Source organism: Colossoma macropomum, unplaced genomic scaffold, assembly GCF_904425465.1.
Source record: "Colossoma macropomum unplaced genomic scaffold, Colossoma_macropomum, whole genome shotgun sequence".
Classification (NCBI taxonomy): Eukaryota; Metazoa; Chordata; class Actinopteri; order Characiformes; family Serrasalmidae; genus Colossoma; species Colossoma macropomum.
In genome coordinates, this window is record NW_023494806.1 from 3,913,863 (window position 1) to 3,935,327 (window position 21,465).

Here is a 21,465-nt window from a genome sequence, read left to right on the forward strand (position 1 = left end):
TTTTTTATTATTTCTCTGTTACTCTTATTATTATTACTATTTCAGTCTTTTATTTTCTTTCTTTTTTACTTTCTTTTTTCTTCCTTTCTGCATTTCTTTTTCTTTTTGTGTTGCTCTTGTGTCTCTCTATCACTTTAATTCTTCTCCCTCCCTCCCTTTCTTTCTTTCTTCTGCATTTATCTCTCTTTCTCTTCCTTTCCTTTTCTTTGGTGTTCTTTCTTTCTCTCTGTTTCTTTCTTTTGCATTTATCCCTCTTTCTCTTCGTTCGTTTCTCTTTGGTCTTCTTTCTTTCTTGCTTACTTGTTTTCTTTTTTTGCATTTATCCCTCTTTCTTTCTTTTGCATTTATCCCTCTTTCTTTCTTTGTTTGTTTCTTTCTTTTATTCTTATGCATTTCTCACTCTTTTTCTTCGTTCCTTTTTCTTTGGTGGTTTTCTTTCTTTCTTTTGCATTTATCCCTCTTTCTTTCTTTTGCATTTATCCCTCTTTCTTTCTTTTGCATTTATTCCTCTTTCTTTCTTTGTTTCTTTCTTTCTTTTATTCTTATGCATTTCTCACTCTTTCTCTTCATTCCTTTTTTCTTTGGTGGTCTTTCTTTCTTTCTTTTGCATTTATCCCTCTTTCTTTCTCTTTCTTTCTTTCTTTTTATTCTTCTGCATTTTCCCCTCTTTCTCTTCCTTCCTTTTTCTTTGGTGTTCTTTCTTACTTTCGTATTTATCCCTCTTTCTCTTCGGTCTTCCTGCTTTCTTTCTTTTTTGTCTATGTGCTCTCTCTCTCTCGGGGTCTGTTTTCCAGTAAGTGTGTGGTTTATTTTCTTTGGGCTCTGTTTTGCGCTGCCAGCTCTCTTCAAGCTGCTTATGTAACAGTGTTTGTGGGAGTTTCAGTGAATGGCTGTGTATTCCAGACATTTTTCAAAGTCAAATGCAAACTTGAAAACGCTAATTAAATGCTGCATTTTCAATTACGTTTGCCGTGTGTGTGTGTGTGTGTGTGTGTGTGTGTGTGTGTGTGTGTGCACGCGCGCATCAAAACATCTATTTGCATTTGCATTTCTGTGTATAGTGACATTTCATTTTCATCTTAACGTTCTGACTCTGACATATTAAACCAGAATATCAGTCGCCTACTTGTAACTGCATTTCTTCACCGTTGCGCTCCAGCTCTGCTACAGCTAAAATGTATTTGAAAGCCTGTTCACAAGCACATGTTCACTGTCACATGGTCTCCTGTCAATCAAAAAAATGGCACATTGGGGGGGACTTTTTAGGCAGGATGTGTTTTAAGAGGAAGCGACGAGTCTAAACTGTGGCAGTACTGGGACAGGGGCTTGTTTTCAATACAGATGTAACATAAGTAGCTGCTGCTGGTGACATTTTAACGCTTTTATCTAGGCCGAGGATCATTCTTTCCAAAGTGATTTCCTGTTGTTGGGTGAGGAAGTGAGTCTTGACCAACTAGGAATGCTTGTCGCTGCACAGACTAACGAGCTGAAAAGCTCAAGTTTGAGAAAAGGACTGGAAGGTTGAGAAGCCGCAGTAGTGTGGCCAGCTTTGAGGTTTGGTTTATGTTGTGTTTTGTGAGTGAAAATACGCTTGCCAAAACATTCCCTACTGCCTCCAGTGTCCTTCCCGATCCCAGGCTAGCACAAGCCGCACTACACAGAGAGTACCACGCACATCATTTGAGGATTTGGGCCCAGTTTGGTTTGTAACGTTTTAAACTAAGAAAAGCACTAAAATGTGCAGGGCGGTGTTCCTCTGACAGTCCTGCGAGCCTCTGCCCGAATCCGGCCACACTGTTGCTAACATTGGTGCTTATGACAACCAACAAGCTCTCCTAGCTGGTCGAGAATCACTTTCACACAAAACAACAGAGAATCACTCTGGACAGAATTATCCTTGAATGGAATGCTGAATGCTCTGTACTGTAAACATCTAGCTCTGCGCCGGTACCACCAAAGTTTTAGACACGTCATTTGCTCTTAAAACATACTCCAGTCTAAAGAGTGTTTAATTGACAGGAAGCCTTGTTGACAGTGAAAATGCAATTGCAAACAGGCTTGCAAATACGTTTTAATTTTGGCAGAGCTGGAGCGCAACGATGAGGGAATGCGACTGCAAATGGGCGACTGATATTCCGGTTTTAACGTCAGTCGGACCTTTAAGACATGAAAATGAAATGTCAAAAACACTTTTAACTCCATGTTTAATTTTTCCAGCCATTAAACACAGAAATGCAAATACAATGCGTCTGCATTTGAATTTGACTTATGCCTTAAATGATTCACATTCACATGGAAAACACAACTGTAAATACACTATTTAAGCAGCATTTTCAAATTTGGGTGACACTTTGAGTGTCCTTTTAGGTGAAACAAGCACTCATCTTGTAGATGTTCTGTTGATACATTACCTACATTAATTAGATGTATTGTTAATACTTTACTTACATTATGCAAACTTTGCCCAAAACCTAACCCTAAACCTGGCCCTAATCCTAACCCTAACCTTAACCTCAACCCAAAACCTAATCCTAACCCTCACCCTGGCACACTGAGTGGGCATGACGGTTACATAACTATTATTCTAGTGTAGACTGATCGCTAGTTAAATCTGCCCATGTGGATTCATTCATGACACAATGGAAGCTTCACTGGAATTTAAGAAATTAATAGAATTACCAAATGAATGAGAACACAGAATTAACTCGTCTCCTTTTGCCAACACTTCACTCATGTTCAGCAGGAACACCAGTGCTTTCACAATAGCCACATTTACATGCAGCTCAATAATCCATTAATAATTCGACTAATAGCCCAATCAGAATAGAATACGTCCATTTAAACACCTCAATCGGAATAGTCTAGAATACAGGTTATATCTGATTGATTGAGGTGGGTAATCCTGTAAATAATCCGTTAAATAGAAAAATAATATCCGTGTAAACGCCTGTATCTGATTACATTCCCTATCGGAAAGTTTAAGTCCGTTCTGATCTTGTTCGTCGCGTCATAGTGAAAGTTTATACCGTTCAACATGGCGGAGCAGAAACTGGTCTGCAGAGGAGACGAAGTTTATGCTCTGATCTTTAAAAGACGGCGGTGGGACGGACGTCCAGCTTATGTGTCTCAGAACACGACGTCTTCCTCTCGGCCTTCTTTGATAAGGACATGTGAAGGACGTTTTCCTGAGTCTGACATCATTTTAAAGTAATTAAAAACACAAGCGCTGCTCACTGCTGCTCATCTCACTCTGACTGGACTCACGTGATGCTCGTTGTCATGGTAACGTCTACACTAAGCGGTTCTCAATGCATGTGCGTAAGTTTGGATCAGATTACTTGTAGTGTGAATGTAAACGGAGATTTTCCATCAGATTGTTGAGTAGAGTGAGAACTCAGTCTTAATCTATAATTGGAATGTGTTCAATCGGACTGGCAAAAATCTTTGCATGTAAACACAGATAGTGAGTCTCATATAATGGTACTGTTAAATATATATATAACAATCTCTGCTTTAAATGTTGTTTAAATATTGTGCTTTCTGGTGTCAAGGGAAAAAAATCCAATGAGGGAAAAAAAAAAAAGAGAGACAAAACTCTTGAAAGAAAGGCACTCCTTAAATGAAAATGTCTTTTCTGTATTTACATGTCCTAACTGGACTGTTAGAAGTGCCCACGCATAGCAGCTTGTGCCTTCTTCAGGGCACGAAACGGATGAGCTACAGGAAGGTGTATGTACATGCCTAGTTCATTAGTCAGGCACAAACACAGGTGCCTCTGATCAGCCAGACGAAAGGTGCACTAACAGGACGGTCAGAAGGTCAGAGATGAACTCAGTGAGTGATTCAAACAACAGCCAATCAGAGAGCTAGAAGAGCAGAGAAAAAGGCAAAGAGACATGCATGAACAGCAGAGCAGAGACAGAAGAGCTGTGAGTAAAACACGGTCAGATAAGAGCTGTTATGTCCATAATGTTGGATCCAGACATCAAAGCACTGACTTTACAGTATGTTTAGCTTTGTTTGTGTCCTGTGATCTGAGGAGATCAGGGAGTTTGAGTTCTTATTCACAGCCAAAACTTCTTATGTGTGTTATTCTCTCTCTTTGCCCATCCAGATGTTTCTGAGAGACATCTTTCTTCTGGTGGAAATGACACATTTTCACCAGAGAGGTCTCCAATCCCCAAACGTACATAGTTTAGCTTTAAAGTAAAACGGCAAACTTGCGGTCAAGATTTGTGGACTACAGCTCAACATTCAACCCCATCGTGCTCTCCCAGCTTGACATTAAGCTTCAGGATCTGGGTCTGAACCGTTCTCTGTGCGGCTGGATCCTGAACTTCCTGATGGACCTACGCCAGGTGGTAAGAATGGGCAACATCACCTCCTCCTTGCTGACCCTTAACACCGTAGCTCCTCAGGGTTGTGTGCTCAGCCCTCTCTTGTGCTCTCTGTACACCCACAACTGTTCAGCCATACACAGCTTCAGTGTCATCATCAAATTTGCAGATGACACCACGATTGTGTGCCTGATCTCCAATGACAACGAGGAGGCCTACAGAGAGGAGGTCAGCTTACTGAGACACTGGTGCTGGAAGCAAATAAGGTGCACACTCCCATCACCATCAATGGAGCCACTGTAGAGAGGGTCAGCAGCTTCACGTTCCTCTGTGTTCACATCACAGAGGAACTGACATGGACCACACGGGTGGTGAAGAAGGCACAACAGTGCCTCTTCTACCTCAGTCAGCTGAGGAGGTTTGGCATGAACCCTCGCATCCTCAGAACATTTTACACATGTACTGTGGAGAGCGTTCTAACAGGCTCCATCACCTCCTGGTACGGAAACTGCACTGCCATCGAGCAGAAAGCTCTGCAAAAGGTGGTGCGAACAGCCCAGCACATCACCGGGGTCCAACTCCCAAACCCCCTGGTTCTAAAGAACTCCACCCACCCAAGCCACTGTTTGTTTCCACAGCTGCCGAGCGGGAGGGGGTACAGAAGCCACCTGGTTCCGAGACAGTTTCTTCCCCCAGGCCACCAGGCTGCTGAACGGCCAGTAGTGCTGGTGTATCAGTCTATGTCAGCGGCTCTTTTACTGCCCTGTTGTGGCTCCACACAGAATTAGATTTATAGGTAAAAATAAAATAATCCTCCTTTACAGTAAAATAAAGCTCTGCTGATCGTTCAACACAGTTTAACAATAAATGGTCTTAAACTCTGGAGTTAATGTAGAACTGCTAATTCACCCTTTAACCCTAAAGGTCAGCACGCAGACTGCTGGTCACCATAGCAATGCAGATAACAGTCTCGCTGAGCAGACTTCTTTGCATTTATAATCACTCCAGCTGGTTTCCTGATACGTTTAATCTGCAGCGAGAAACTGTCAAACACTAAAAAGTTGCAAAGCTTAAGTCATCATCTTATTCACCAACCACCCTCGTCCCCTTAAAAGGTGCAGCAGTCACTTTCTCATTTAATGTGGAGCTTAACGCCAAGCAAAGTAAGTCTGCGTTTTGTTTATATTATATTTTTAGCTTACACTACTACATCAGCACATACTGAGACCTATTTACAGCCAAGATGGTAAAATGGACATAAAATGATGTGGCTCCCAAGGTGGTTTGATTTTTGTTGAAAGGACAAAATGTCACCAACTGCTGGTCTATGGGCCTGTCACTACACCTCTGAATCATCATGATGATCTCCATGGACAATCCACACCTCAAACAGACACACTCTGATCTTACTGTAACTTCAGTCTAGCAAATCTATACCTGCACATATACACTGACATCTTGTACATCTTCTACCATATCTTGTATAATCTGGAATATATATATATATTCATATTCTGTCCCCTGTGTACCCTGCATTTCATTTTCATTTATCTCAGACTCGCATACCGCATCTATGGAAATGTGTACAACTGTACATAGCATAGCTTTTATTTCATAACCAGTGTAGATTAAAGCAATAAGCTACAAAAAACTGCATTACTGTGATTTTATCACGGGAAGAGTGTAAAACTCTGCTTTTATAAAACAGCAGCCAACATAAGATATGACAAAACACACTTTTTCAGAAAATAATTTATTATTAATAATAATCAACGTAAACTAGTATCCCACCAAGAAATGTAGTTACTATAGAATACAGTATCATTGCCATGGATCACTGAATGAGGAGAACGGTTGGTCGTATGCTGCGCTTTACAGATAAATGATGCACTGTTTGGCTGTAGAGGCTAGAACATCTAAACTTTCATAGTCAGCACACTTTTTAGGGAGTATGAGCCGTTTGGGATTCTGCCTGGGTTTGACACGACTTCTGACTGAAACACAAACATTTGAAGGGTGTCAGTCATTCAAGTGACATTTCTTAGACTTTTATACTGCCGTTTTACAGTTAATCATACTGTAAGTGCTTTAATTCAAGCCTGTGATATTAATGATGGAGCTGTTTAGGCTGTTAGCTAGCTGACCAGCCTGGTTCTGGTTAAGAACATAAGTTGTCAGCCCCTCAGTTTAAACAAAAAACAGGTTCTTACTTCTTTTTACTCAGTGCTCCATGTGAGCAGCATGAGAGTCAAAGATTATTCCATTAACAGCAGAAGGGTTTTTCGTGCTGTGGTGCAGTGATACAGAGCTCAGCTGTGAGGTGATCATAGGAGTGCGTATATTGTGGATTTTACAATGGCTTCAAATGTGGCTCAGCCAATCAGATTTTAGGACTGGAACTATCCATTTTATAATAATGTGTATATTTAGAGTCTAATGTGTACATTTTTAAAAATACTTTTTATTTATTTCTGTATTTAAGTACTGTATTTAAATGTTACGCACCTAAGATTTTCACTCACCTTCACACCTGTGTAAATGTGATGTGACTAAACGTGATTCATTTTCCAGCAGTCAGTCTCTCTCTCTCTCTCCTGCGTGTGCAGAGACATCAGTCATCTTTAGCAGCCGCGATTAATTATTCTCTCTTTCTCTCAGGCTGTTCGTGTCACCAAACCCAACATACCCGAGTCCATTCGTAGGAACTATGAGCTCATGTGAGTCTTTCTCTCTCACGCTCTCACTCTTTTTCTCTCAGCCTATCTGTCCTTTCTGTTTATTTCTCTCGCCTCTCTCAAGGCCTCTCAATCTTTTTTACCTTTTTCTCTTTCTCTCACCCCTTCTCTCTTTCTCTCTCTCCTGTCCCTCCCTTGCTTTCTGTCTCTCTCTCTGTCTCTTGATGTCTCTCTTTCCCTCCTCACTCTCTCTTGCTCTTGTGTCTCTCTCGTCTCTCGAGAAGAGTAGCAGAGTGACCTCCAATGTCTAGGGCCACCTTAGTGCCTTTAACTTGAGGCAGCGACCGTGACAAGTTTAGATGCCCACCTCGTCAACTCCTACAGCCTAAAACGAGTGTGAGGCTGTTGTAAGGTTAAGAAAACATTGAAGAACATAATATTTTCTAGAATACCACAAAGACAAAGATTAACATCAGCTTTTAAGCCTCAGGAGCTTCAAAACAGCATTCTCTGAATTTTAGTACCAAAAAATTGGTATTTCGGTTTTTTCTTGATTTAGTTATAGAAAATGTTGCTACATCCACTGAGTTTTGGTTTGAGTCTTAGTTTTCAGCTGAAATGGAAATTTATAATTGCCTGTCATCAGCATAGCTGTAAAAAATTGACATCATATTTCCTAATGGGTAATTTAGGAGTAACATATACAAAAAGAAAAGTTCCTGAAATTGAACCTTGTGGGACTCCACAAGAAACAAAGGGCTGAAAGATTAATGGGTCTTATCTGAAAGAGTGCGATTTTCAAATCGCAAGACCTGCAGTTGTTATTATATAATACCTTATCAACAATGTTGTCTTAACTTTTAAATGGAGAAACAACACAGAGCTTGTGAACTGGCAGTAGATGAGTTAGATGAATCCGAAGCAGCAAAGCATCCTTGTGCAGTATGTGTAACAACATAACCATCACAATTAACTGATAGTCTGGCTCACTCAGTGTCCAAGCTTCTTGCCAGAAAAAGCAGATATTCTGGTCTTCTAGGCCAAAAAACAGGCCTGGAAATTAATTTCTAGAAAATAATTACATTTAAATTGCAATATTTGGTGAGAAAAATCGTAATAAGATATTTTCCCCAAATTGTTCAGCTCTAAAAGAAATGTGATGATTTTTTGATCAGTGAAACAAAGAATTGTCTATTTATTAAATATGATTTACACCATTCTAAAACACATGAACAGGAAATATATCCCAGTTGCAACCATTATTACTTTTAATTACTTTTACTCTAGTGACCAGTTCTTGGATGTGAAGAATATTGGTCACATTTGCATATTTTAAGTTTGTTTGTGAAGGATTTGTGCTTATTTTTTTTTTAAGAAATCAACAAAACATAATTAGAGCAGGGATTTCAAACTTTCACACACGACTGTATGTTTTTGGTGTCTGTATTTGTGGTATCAGGGAGAGTGAGAGGACCAAGTTGCTGATTGCTGCAGAGACTCAGAAAGTGGTAGAGAAGGAGGCGGAGACTGAGAGGAAAAGAGCCGTTATTGGTGAGCGGAGCTCTCTCTTAAACCACTCAGCTCAAATGCATTGTGTGCAGTACTGCGTACCGGCAGTCTGGTTTTCATCAGTATTGTAAGTGTGTAAAAACTGCTGATGTGATCCTGTTTCTGTTTTCAGAGGCTGAAAAGGTGGCTCAAGTTGCCGAGATCAAATTTGGACAGAAAGTGATGGAGAAGGAGACGGAGAAAAAGATTTCGGAAATCGAGGGTACGTGTTTAGAATATTTTGGGATGCACCCACGGTACAGTGCAAGCCATGAAAACAGTTTAAAACTATTTATATGTGTAGTATTGTGAGTAAAAGCTGTGTATCATCAGAATAAATACAAAAAAACATGAGTACAGTAAAAACAATGTTTGGCTTTAAAAAAAAAATGTTAATGTGTTCCATCAGCAGCACCTACATTTACTTTAATGAAAGGTAAACTAGGTATTGGATGGTAATTGTACACTACAATACACTATATTGCTAAAAGAATGTGGACACTTCCTTATTACTGAGTTCAGGTGTTTCAGCCCCATCTATTGCTAACAGGCGTATAAAATCAAGCACATAGCCTTGCAGTATCTATAGGCAAACACTGACCGTAGGCTTTAAACATGGCACTGTCGTACAATGCCATCTGTGCCACAAGTCAGTCTGTGAAATTTCTGCCCTGCTAGATCTGCCCTGTCAACTGTAAGTGCTATTACTGTGAAATTGAAACATCAAGAAGTAACAACAGCTCAGCCATGAAGCGGTAGACCACCCAAACTCACAGAGCTGGGCTACTGAGTGCTGAAGAATGTAGTCATCACTCACTACAGAGTTCCAAACTGCCTCTGTAAGCAACACCAACTCAAAAAATGTGCATCGGGAGCTTAATGAAATGGGTTTTCCATGGCTGAGCAGTTATACACAAGCCTAAAATCACTATGCGCAATGCCAAGTGTTGGCTGGAGTGGTGTAAAGCATGCCACCACTGGACTCTGGAGCAGTGGAAACATGTTTCTGGAGTCACGCTTCACTATCTGGCAGTCTGATGGATGAATCAGGGTTTGGTGGATGCCAGGAGAACACTACCTACCGGAATGCAAACAGTAAAGTTTGGTGGAGGAGGGATAATGGGCTGGGGCTGTTCTTCAGGGTTTGGGCCCCTTAGTTCCAATGAAGGGTGTTAATGCTACAGCACGAAAAGACATTTTAGATGATCACATGCTTCCAACTTTGTGGCATCAGTTTGGGGAAGAGCCTTTCTTGTTCCTGCATGACTCCATAAAGACATGGATTGACAAGTTTTGTGTGGAGGAACTCCTTTGGGATGAATTGGAAGTTGATTGTGACGTTCACAAATGCTCTTTCAATTCTTTGAATGGGTACAAATTCCCCACAGACACACCCCAAAATCTTGTGGAAAGCCTTGCCAGAAAAGTAGGGACTGTTAACATTGCAAAGGAGTTGGCGGGGCAACTCCATATTAATGCCCTTGATTTTGGAATGGGATGTCCAACAAGCTCATGTAGGTGTGTTGATCAGGCGTCCACATACTTATGGCCATATAGTGTTACTATAAAGCTTGAGTAGCTCTCTGGACATGGGTAAGCTAACACACACAACACAAACGAATAAACAACACAATGTGATGTGATATTTGGAAATGCCCACCACCAAACTGGAGGGGAAAATTCAGTAAAAAGTTTTAGTGAATAAATAGGATTAAGAACAAAATGTACTTTTTTACTGTAGATATACGAATTTAACCTTAACATATCGTTCAGAAATCTGTATCGAAGTTAAAATATTCTATTGGTATCATTGTCAAAAACTGACTACGCTGGTCCCGCTTCCGTCTGTGGGCCGATATGCGTTCACTGTTTTATTTTTAAATACTTTGGTCCATTTCTCAGAACTATGGATGCATGGGGTCCTAAAAAAGAATAAAAAAAAACTAAATTAAATACTTTTGTCTGTTTCCCACAGTTACTGAGTGATGAAACAGAGGAGAAACTCAACCAGCAAAGCTTTTTAAAGACACCCACACACACACACACACACACACACACACACACACACACACACACCACGTTACACCAAGCATGTTTTGTAAAATCCCATGAGAGTCTTCTGCACTGCTGTTGCTGTTTTAGCCCGACCTCATGTTTCTGTTTCTTACTCCACTCCGCCGGAGGACCAAAATACATACTTTTTAGAACACTTTTCATTTTTCATTATGTCTAGTGGAGTTCACTGCTCTGCTGATTAGTTTGGATAAATAATAAAGTGATCAGCTTTTTAAAAAAGGCCAAACAGTACAAAAATGAACTTGGCCACCCAGAGAAAAAAAAAAAACAAAAACAAAAAAACAACTCTTGTTAGTGCATGACCGTGGTCATATTTAACATGATACATCATTTAAATACCACTAAAGGTCACAGTTCAAACCATAAAAATAATCTATGTTGAATAATAGTGTTAGATTTTTTAATATACTATTGTTATGACCACTAAAATGACATAAAAGCATCTTACACTTATTAAGAATGTAAAATTTATGAATATGCATAATTACTACATTAAATCAACGCTGTGATTTTACCTTTGGCAAGCAGCCTAGAGGTAATGCTGAGCAGATGAGATGAAGCAGAAAAAAATAAGCTCTGTTTATTACATTATTAACTAGAAAACAAGCAAGATTTTCAATTCGTTACGCAATAAATGCAGCAACAGTTCATCCCTTTGGAATTTGAATGTTCTATCTGACATTTTTATCAAAACTGAGTTATTCACAGATTCTAGACAACTTCTAGACATTACGTGAGGTGTTTTTTAAGTTATATACATTTTTGGACTCTTTATCTAGAAAAATAATAGGTTCTTTCTCCAAAGTCAAACTCTATCTTAGTTCTATAAGGTTCTATCTGTGAGCCAATCAGCACTTCGAGTACACACAAGAGGACCAATCAGGTTCTACTTCTTTGTCAGGTCTTCAAACATGTTGCTGAAACTCTGCCCGTCTCCTTACAGTTCTTTAAAAGATCTTATTGTCTTAAATGTTATAAATATTAAGCCTCAAAGTAGAGCTGGGCGATATGGCCAAAAACGTTATCACGATAAACAAAATTCATATCGTTCGATATCGATACATACCGCGATAAATGTCAAATCATTATTTCTTTCAAGTTTGAAGGCTGATTTTTGGTCCTGGGTGGTTAACTGCTGTTTTAAACTATCCTTTATGGTCAGAACATGACAAACACTCACCAAGCAGTGGAACATTTCACTAATCTGTCATGGGAGAGTGGGAGAAAGTGTCTGGTGAGCTGTTTTACCAGCTGGAAAAGCATGGCTATTTTGTAATAGTCATAATTTAAGAAGGAAAACAGATTATTTTAGCTGGTGACGAGCGCTCGGCTACCCCGCTACAAACGACATTCCTCTGAGCTTCCTCAGTTTACTGTCGTTTAAATCAGGGCAGTAATTTATACGAACTCACTTCTTTCTTTCACTTTTGTTGCTTGGGAATGCACTAATACTTAAATATGACTGCCCAAACGCTGTAACAGCGCTGTAGTTGTGAGGATTGGGATTTAACGCTGCTAAAGTTGTTAGGATGTACAGAAAGCAACGAGTTCGCTGTAGGACAGTATAGTCACACCACTGACCTCGTCACTCACACTCGGTCACAGGAGAGCAGATCGCCGGTCGCTACACTCAAACAGGGAATGTATAACTCTGCGTTTAGCCGTTGCTAAAGACTCATCTTACTCGTGGCCCCTCCCTCTCTAATCATGTAGAAAAACTCAGAAGTGCGCCCTCTCCTGGCGACAGCAGAGTAGTGTCGCTTTCCTTGCAGTAGAAAACGCCACCAGGGCTTTGGCTAGAATGTGGAAGTGTGAGAATGATGTATTATATCGAACATGTCGTATCGCTCTATAGAGGAAAAGTTACATTGCGATAATTATCATTATCGTTTTATCGCCCAGCCCTACCTCAAAGGTAATCACATTTAATCCAGCACAGTGTCAGCAACCAAATTTTATTTAAAATGATTTTATATGAGACCTAGTCATTATATTTTTTTCCTCTCAGTTGTTTGTAATATTTTTCTTAGTATATTTTCTAAAATAAAAGTCTCTGTGCATTTAAAATCTGTTTGGGGAGGTTAAAAACGAGTTAGAGCTTGTATGCAGGACAGTAATTTGGGTGGTCTGAGGGTGGACCAGGAGTGGTAAACAGTCAGCGGGGTGCCCACCTTATCAAGCCAGTGGACCGATACATGCTTGCTATCCGGGTTATTATCACTAGGGAGAAATTAATTAACTGATAATACCACGTTTCAGCTCCACTCTCTCATTAGCACCTGTGATGGAGAGAAAACGCTCAGACCCTCCCTGATGGCGTGTTTCACTCAGAATTACATCACGATATGTAAGGAGGGTGTGTTATGATTTCCCATTCACACTGACTTTAACTGAACAGTAACAAACAGTGCAGACCCTTTCAAACATTAAAGTACTGCATGAGAAGAACAACTGTGATCAACACTTGTGGTCAAAATTCGTCAAATCTAAATTCAACAGGCCCTGTTTCTTAGTGTAAGAGAGAGAATGGCTGCCCTCACATTAACACATCATATAAACAAACGCTGCACACTGCTGCCCCCTAAAGGTACTAACAAACCTCAAATAAACAAACTGCCACCCACCTGTGAGCTACGACTTGTCTCAGTGGGTAGGTTTTCATTTGTTTTGATTGTGAAGTGAATAACTGTGGAAAACCTTCCCTCAAATAAAAAAAACATTACTCAGCACTGCCCTCTGAAGGAGCTAACAAACATCAAACAGTCACCACCAGTAAAACCAGAGCCAAATGCAATATTATGGGAAGAGAACTTGGAGCCCAACAGTAACATTACGACCACCTCCTTGTTTCTACGCTCTTTGTCCATTTTATAAGCTCCACTTTCTATATAGGTGCACTTTGTAGTTCTACAGTTACAGACTGTAGTCCATCTGTTTCTCTGCATACTCATACATACCAGCAGTGACACTGCTGATGCTGTTTTTTCAGTACACACTTAAAAATGATGGTTCTTTAGTAAAGAAAATGGTTCTATATAGAACCATGAACACTCAAAGAACCCTGTACATGATTAAATGGTTCTTTGCATTGTGAAAACGTTCTTTAGATTCATGGAAAATGTGTTTCATTATGGTTCCATATAGAACATTTTTGAAAGCGGTTCTGTATAGCACCAAATAAGGTTCTTCTATTGTTACACGCATGACATTGCGACAGTAGCAGAGCCATTTTTGCTGCTAAATACAATCACATCACAACAAAGAGAACGTAAACTGGGGGCATAAAAGAGACCAAAAAACGTTTATTGAGATGAATCACAAGCCGGTTCGGGTTGGGTTAGTTCATCAGTTGGGGTTGGGTTAGTTCATCAGTTTGAGTTGGGTTAGTTCATCAGTTGGGGTTGGGTTAGTTTATCAGTTGGGGTTGGGTTAGTTCATCAGTTGGGGTTGGATTCGTTTATCAGTTGGGGTTGGATTCGTTCATCAGTTGGGGTTGGATTCGTTTATCAGTTGAGGTTGGATTAGTTCATCAGTTGGGGTTGGGTTAGTTCATCAGTTGGGGTTGGGTTAGTTTATCAGTTGGGGTTGGATTAGTTCATCAGTTGGGGTTGGGTTAGTTCATCAGTTGGGGTTGGGTTAGTTCATCAGTTGGGGTTGGGTTAGTTCATCAGTTGGGGTTGGGTTCGTTTATCAGTTGGGGTTGGGTTAGTTCATCAGTTCGGGTTGGGTTAGTTCATCAGTTCAGGTTGCGTTAGTTTATCATTTCAGGTTGGGTTAGTTCATCAGTTCAGGTTGGGTTAGTTCATCAGTTCAGGGTGGGTTAGTTCATCAGTTCAGGTTGGATTAGTTTATCAGTTCGGGTTGGGTTCGTTTATCAGTTGGGGTTGGGTTAGTTTATCAGTTGGGGTTGGATTAGTTCATCAGTTCAGGTTGGGTTAGTTCATCAGTTCAGGGTGGGTTAGTTCATCAGTTCAGGTTGGATTAGTTTATCAGTTCGGGTTCATCAGTTGGGGTTGGGTTCGTTTATCAGTTGGGGTTGGGTTAGTTTATCAGTTGGGGTTGGGTTAGTTTATCAGTTGGGGTTGGATTAGTCTATAATAAAACAAAAAAGTACACGTCTCCTCAGTGATAAAACTTCCATTCATCATCTTGACGGCAATCAAATCATGTATTTTCTACAAACCTACGTTTGCATTACACTTGGTGATATGATCACGCTCTGTTAGCATGAAAAGGGGTTATTATCAATCGTCAAATAAACAAACGTTATGCACTGTTGCCCTCTAAGGGTGTTTACACACGCCTATGCTCTTCTTATGGACTTCCTAAGAAAACAATACATCCCTTATAACACGTACAAAATTCAGCAGTCCGGATCGTCACAAAGACAAAACAGAGAGATCATATCACCCCCGCTTTGAAAGAACTCTATCAGGATAGATTTTAAAGCTCTTCGACTAGTTTTTAAGGCTCTAACGGATCTTAAAGCTCCTGATTGTCTGTCTGTTTATGATTTTAGATCTGCAGATACTGACCTCCTGCGAACACCTTCAGTAAAATACAGAAAACGTGGAGAGACTCGTTCAGTTATTCTGCCTCTAAACTGTGGAACTCAGTTCACCTTTTATTAGACAGTCAAGCTCAGAGCTCACTTTTAATAAACATCTAAAAACGTGTCTCTTTAACTCAGTGTTTAATTAAAACTCTACGTCTCGTGATGTTTATCTTTTTAATTTGATCTGTTTCATTTTCTTATATGATTCCAAATGAATACTTATAATTTCTTGTATTACTCTTAAGCTTTATCTCCTGCCTGTAAAGCACTTTGAGCTGCCACCAGCATGAAAAGTGCAATATAAATAAAAATATTATTATTACTATCAATAACATTACTCACCATCACGCTGAAGGTGGTAACACCAGTCAGAACTTTTGTTGTTGTTGTAAGACGCTATAGTCCTATTCAGATGGGATTAAATTGACATGGAGTAATAATTTAATCTTTTTACAGGTGCTGCTCTGTGATTTTATTTCCATCTGCATAAGACATGTTTGTGTTTTTCTTCCTCCGATGTAGAAAGGCCGATGTAGTTTTAAACCCAACTCAGAGGTCATCTGATTATTTTAATATATTTTCCCAGGCAGATATCCATGTTAAATGTTTTCCCAACTGTGAAACAGTGGATGCTTTGGAAGTCTTTCCGTATTGACTTGTCCTGGGTCTCCACTGTACACTCGGACAACATTAGCTGGAGGAGAAACAAAGCGGATCAGTGAAGTGAGATCTCACAGGTGATTATTATGGCAGCCATAGATATAAAGCATTTTATATTCACATCTGACTAAATAATGAAATCAAAGCACGACTTTACATCCACAATATCATCGCTTTTCATGCTGAGCGCAGTCATATGACCATGTGACGCAAATGTGTAAGTTTGCAAAAATTACAGCCCAAAATTCTCACCTCCTATAGTAACTAATAGTAGTGTATACCATTTTTCCCTTTTTAATTGTCTTTCTACTGTTATTTTATGTTTTAAACTGTCCTACTACACTGTAAAAAGTGTCTTGTAAGAATCTACTTTATGATAAAAAAATAATAAAGAAGTAATAAAAATTACTTCATGTAGTAACAAGCAATTGAACTAGTTTTATTCAACTCAAAAATGACTGTAATTGAAAGAATAGTTTATTCAAAGTATTTATTTAGATTGAATAAAACTAGTTAATTTACTTTTTACCACAAAGTAATTTTTTAGGCAGATCTGATGAGCCACTTTTTACAGTGTACGCTATTTTTCTCTCAGTTTCTTTTTGGTTTTCTTTTATCTTTTTCTCGTGTTTGTATGGCTTGTTTCGTTGTTGTTGCACTATGCTGTAATGTATAGTATGTCTACTGGACCCCAGAAGAATAGCGGCTAATGGGGATTCTAAAAATAAACAATGATCTATATTGCTGTATGCATGCCATCTAGAGTTTTATCGCTGAGGAGACGTACATTTTTTTAACAGATGTCCCCCTGATAAACTAAGCCAACCCAAATAGGGCTTTTAATGCATCTTAATAAATGTTTTTTTTTTTTTCTTAATTGACATAAATGAACCCAATGCATCCAGTTCACATCCTCTTTGTTGCGGTGTGATTGTGAAAGTTAACAGCTGTGGGAAACAGTTATGTTCGGCTTAAATAACTGTGATTAGCTAAAATAGATGCTGTTTGGTGATTACGTAGTAATTGTGATGGGTCTCGCCAAGATATGATTTTTGGCAGTGAAGGTCGAATGTAATTAGGGTTCAAGAATGCTGATCCTGATTCTTTGGCTCAAGACAAACTAATTTGCAATTTGAATCATTTATCTCTGCCTAGATTATTTGCTGAGTTGCATAACAAGCAAATATGCCTACTTTTGCGAACTAGTCCTAGGTTTTTTGCTATATCCTAGGGTAACTGGTATCAAAAACCTCAATAACTTTTCCAACTTTTTTGCTGGCATCAAATTCAAAATGGGCATATAATTTCCAAACATTTTTCTCAGCTTTTTCTCAGTTTCAGCATTTGATATGCTGTCTTTATACTATTTTCAATTTAATATAGGGTTTAAATGATTTGCACTGCATTCTTTACATTGTATTCTGTTTTTATTTACATTTTGCACTGCTCCTAACTAGACCTTTTTTGGAAATGGGGTTGTATTACACGTACATGTTTTTAGTTATGGTCACATAACTGTTTGATGATGATGCAGAACAGTGTAACAAACAACTTTGCAATTACAAGTGTATTATAAAAATGCATGCTTTTTTTGCAGTCGTTGATTGAGAATTGTACTTTTTGAAATAGGTCTATAAATACTCTGTGGCAGAGGGTCAGTCTGAACAAAATTTGGTTGAACATCTTTGGTGAAGGCCTCTGATCAGTAATCATAACATATGGAGACCTTTTGACAAATTGTACCTCCCTTTCACTCCTGTACGTCAAAAAGGCCCCTTATGGCTGCATTAGGCCTCATTATGGCATGCACATCAAAGGGTTATACTATGAGAACCAAAAAACTTTGCAAATACAACTATATCAGAAACGACACCATTCGTCATATTTTTTACTTCTTTTTTTTTTAATCTTTTGCAAGTTTTTTTTAAAGGTCAGTAGATCAGTATATCTTGTTGCTATCGGAACAAAACCTCGCATAACCATTTTTGTTGTTTTTCAGTTTTTGTCTTGATTTTAAAATGCCTGCTGACCTTCACATTGTTTGTTAATTTCATGACAAATGGACCAAAAGAAGTGGCCAAAAATTACTTGGACAAAATTCTGGTTCCATTCACTGTGTCCCAATTCAGGGGCTGCGTAGACCCGTGAAGGCTGAACTGAAATGAGACCGTCTGCACTGCTTATTTTTTCCTTTATTAGAGCTGAAGATGCTTCGCTCTGTCGACTCTTTGCTCCCTAAAACAAAACGTTAGCGTAAGTTTTGCTTCAGACCAATACTTTGTTCGTTCCTCTGCTGACGCCACTATGTTCTCGAATCCTCGCTGGTACACATGAACCTCAGGATATGTTGGCTGGCAAAGGATCCACCCGTTGGATCCTTCGTTGCCATGGAAAGGAAGGACACATTTCTCAGCCACATATGAAGGAGCCCTCGAAAATGAGCTGTGACGCAATCGGCCTTCAAATGCAGCCTCTGTAGGACGCAGCACCTGAACTGGGACGCAGCCATTGACTTACATTAAAAGTAAAGTTTGTTTGTTCCTTCTCCTGTAAAGTTACCATTTTGGACAGCAGCGATATGAACTTAAGCGTGTATCATGTTTAAAGACCTCGGCTCAACAGTTACAGCAAATGAAGGCCTTTGGATGAACTCTGACTTTCTTGTAAGGCTCAAACTGTGTTAGACCTTGTTAGGCCTCACTGGCCCAAACTGCATAAAGCCTCATTGTGCTGAATCCTGTTTGATTAAATCCTCAGACTGCTGCTTGTGGCTATATATTTTTTTTTTTTTAGTTATGTAATCGTGATTGCCCTAATCATCACTAGCTCAACTGTATCTGCAGCAAATGCTTAGCTGGGCTGCGCTGTTGGGTTCCAAGTTCTCTGTCTGTAATGACTCATTTGGCTGTGGATGGCTGTGGGCAAAACCTGACACGGTCTAGTCAACACAAAAAGAGCTGTTTACAGAACTTTTTATGAGGTGCCTTCGCTTCCAATGTAAGAGTGAATGTGACTGAAAGGTCTTGCAGGAGTGACTTGTATATTTAGTTAGATGAAGGTGGTAGTTAAGCTGCAGAACGCAGATCAGGACTGCATAATGAATGGTTTAGAAACGTTCCACAACAGTTCACTCTCTGCTCTTCAGCCAACATACTGTTATATTTCTTATTTCATATCCTGTGTGGTACATCATCGTTCATCCACCCAGGAAATGAGCAAAGGGGCTGTTTGACTGTCGAACTGAAAGCGTGTCCATATTAATTGCAATTGCATTTTATATTGAGGTAACAAAGCCTGCATATAATTTACTGTGATTGAAGGAAAACAGGCTGCATAACTATTAACAAGATTCACTGAGTTTTCAGACTGAGATTATACAAACAGACTGAATTAACTTTTTAATAATCTCTTCTCTCTTTTCCGTTTTTCTGTTTCTCTTTTCTCATCTTTTCGCCTTTTATTTTTCTTCCTTTCTCTGTTTATTTTGTTCTTTTCTTCACTTCTCTCCCTGTAGACAGTGCTTTTCTTGCGAGGCAGAAAGCTAAAGCAGATGCTGAGTTTTATACGGCTCAGAGGACAGCCGAGGCCAATAAGGTGAGAAAAACAGAAACATCTGCATCTCTTTAAACCTGCTCTCTTCTCTTCTCCTCACTTCTCTTCGCTTCTCTTCTCTCCTCTTTTTGCTTCACTTGTCCTCTCTTTACGCTTCACTTCTCCTTTCTCCTCTTTGCTTCTCTTCTCCTCTCTTTTAGTCTCTTTTTGCTTCTCTTTTCACTTCTTTTCTCCTCTCTTCGCTTCTCTTCACTTCTCTTTGTTTCTTTTCTCCTCTCTTCGCTTCTCTTCACTTCATTTCACCTCTCTTTGCTTCTGTTCTCCTTTCTACGCTTCTATTCTTTTCTCCTCTCTTTGCTTCGTTTGTCCTCTCTTTACCTTTCTTTGCTTTTCATCTACTCTTCTCCTCGCTTTGCTTCTCTTCACTTCACTTCTCTCTTTGCTTCTCTTCTTCTCTTCACCTCTCTTTGCTTCTTTTCTCTCTTTGCTTTTCTCTTATTGCTTCTGTTCTCTTGCACTTTTCTTCTCTTCTGTTCGCCTTTCTTCTCTTCTCCTCTCCTCTCTTCTATTCTCTTCTAGAATGATTCCGTCTCCAGGTCTCCGCCTGTCTTTTTTCCTTTTGCCTCTCAATCTTTTTTCCGTCTGTCTTTCAGCTTTTCATTCTTTCCATCTTTCATTCTTTTGTTCTGCTTTTTATCATTGCTGGGTATCTTTCCATTTTTCTATCTGACTTTCTTTTCTGACTCTCACTTTTAATCTTATTTTCCATTCTGTAATTCTTTGTTTCCTTCTTGCTTCCTTTGATGCTGGTTTCTTTCTGATCTTGTCTATTCTAACCTCTCTCTCTCTCTCTCTCTCTCAGTTGAAGTTGACCCCTGAGTACCTGCAGCTGATGAAGTTTAAAGCTATAGCTGCCAACAGTAAGATCTACTTTGGCAGTGAGATTCCTCACATGTTCATGGACTCTGGACCTGGAAGCAGCTCGTCCAGAACCTCCAAAGCCATCGACGTCCTGTCTGAGGACTTACTCAACCTGGACTGACACACACACAGAGAGACACAGCTGAGCAGATATACAGGTGACAGTGGAGGGTGGAGGTAGCAGGAGCCCGTGGTCTGGGAGTGGACCAACTGAAGAAGAGCAACATTAGGAAAACAACCACAGCTGCTTCATTCCGGCTGTGGAGAGCGACTGACCGCACAGCGCTGAGTTACCGCGGCTCTGTTTACACTCTTAAACTGAAAGCACTTACAGACGTGGTCAGCATTCAGAACAGCACAGCCTCTGTTCCTGACCATCAGATCAGCGTCTGACCATGAGCTTCACACCACATTCAGTGCTGAAGACAACAGAGTCTGTGTTCTCTGAACAGAGGACAGCAGTGCAGCCCCAAACGAGTGTCACTCTTTCTTTTTTTCTCTCACTCCTGTTTCCCCTGTCTTTTTCTTCCCCCCTCCTTCTGTCTTCTTTCTCTTTTTTCCCCCTTATCTTCACGTTCTCTCTTCTTTTTCTCTCTCGTTCTGTTTTTCTCATCATTTTCCCTCCCTTTCTCTTTCCACTCTGTCTTTTTTCCCTCTTTCCCCTCTCTTTTTATCTTTTTCTCTCTCTCATTTCTTCCCATCTCACTCTTTCATTCTCGTTCTGACCTCCTTTTTTTCACTGTTTTTTTTCCTCCTCCCCCCTTATATTCACACTCTCTCTCTTTCTCTCTTCTTTTTTATCTCACTCTCTCTTTTTCCTTCCCTCTGTTTTTCTCTTTTCCTTCTTTTCCTCTTTTTCTATCACATCTCTTCCCATCTCACTTTTTCATTCTCGTGCTGTCTTTCTTTTCTCCCTCTCTCTCTGCTATTCTCCTTTTCTCTCTTCACACTGTCTCTTCTTTTTCTCTCTAACTTTATTTTTTTCTCTGCTCTTTTTACCTTCTCTCTCTCTTTTCCCTGTCTGTGTTTTTCTTTCTTTCTTCTGTTGATTGATTTCTTCTTTTCTTTCTCTTCTCTCTCTATTTCTTTCTAATTTCCTCTTTTCCTCTCCCCTTATTTCTCTCTCACTTTCTTCACTTCT

At 39.7% G+C, this 21,465-nt stretch overlaps 1 protein-coding gene across 1 annotated transcript in view; it reads left to right on the forward strand.

Moving 5' to 3' along the window:
* Window positions 1–20,893, forward strand: part of erlin2 (ER lipid raft associated 2) — a 47,386-nt gene extending 26,493 nt beyond the window's left edge. The window contains exons 8-12 of the mRNA XM_036598756.1: window positions 6,996–7,054; window positions 8,472–8,563; window positions 8,694–8,783; window positions 19,366–19,445; window positions 20,266–20,893. Of these exons, the coding sequence (XP_036454649.1) occupies window positions 6,996–7,054; window positions 8,472–8,563; window positions 8,694–8,783; window positions 19,366–19,445; window positions 20,266–20,445 (501 nt within the window). The 3' untranslated portion in view covers window positions 20,446–20,893. The remainder of the gene's footprint in view (window positions 1–6,995; window positions 7,055–8,471; window positions 8,564–8,693; window positions 8,784–19,365; window positions 19,446–20,265) is intronic.
* The last annotated feature ends 572 nt before the right edge of the window (window positions 20,894–21,465 follow it).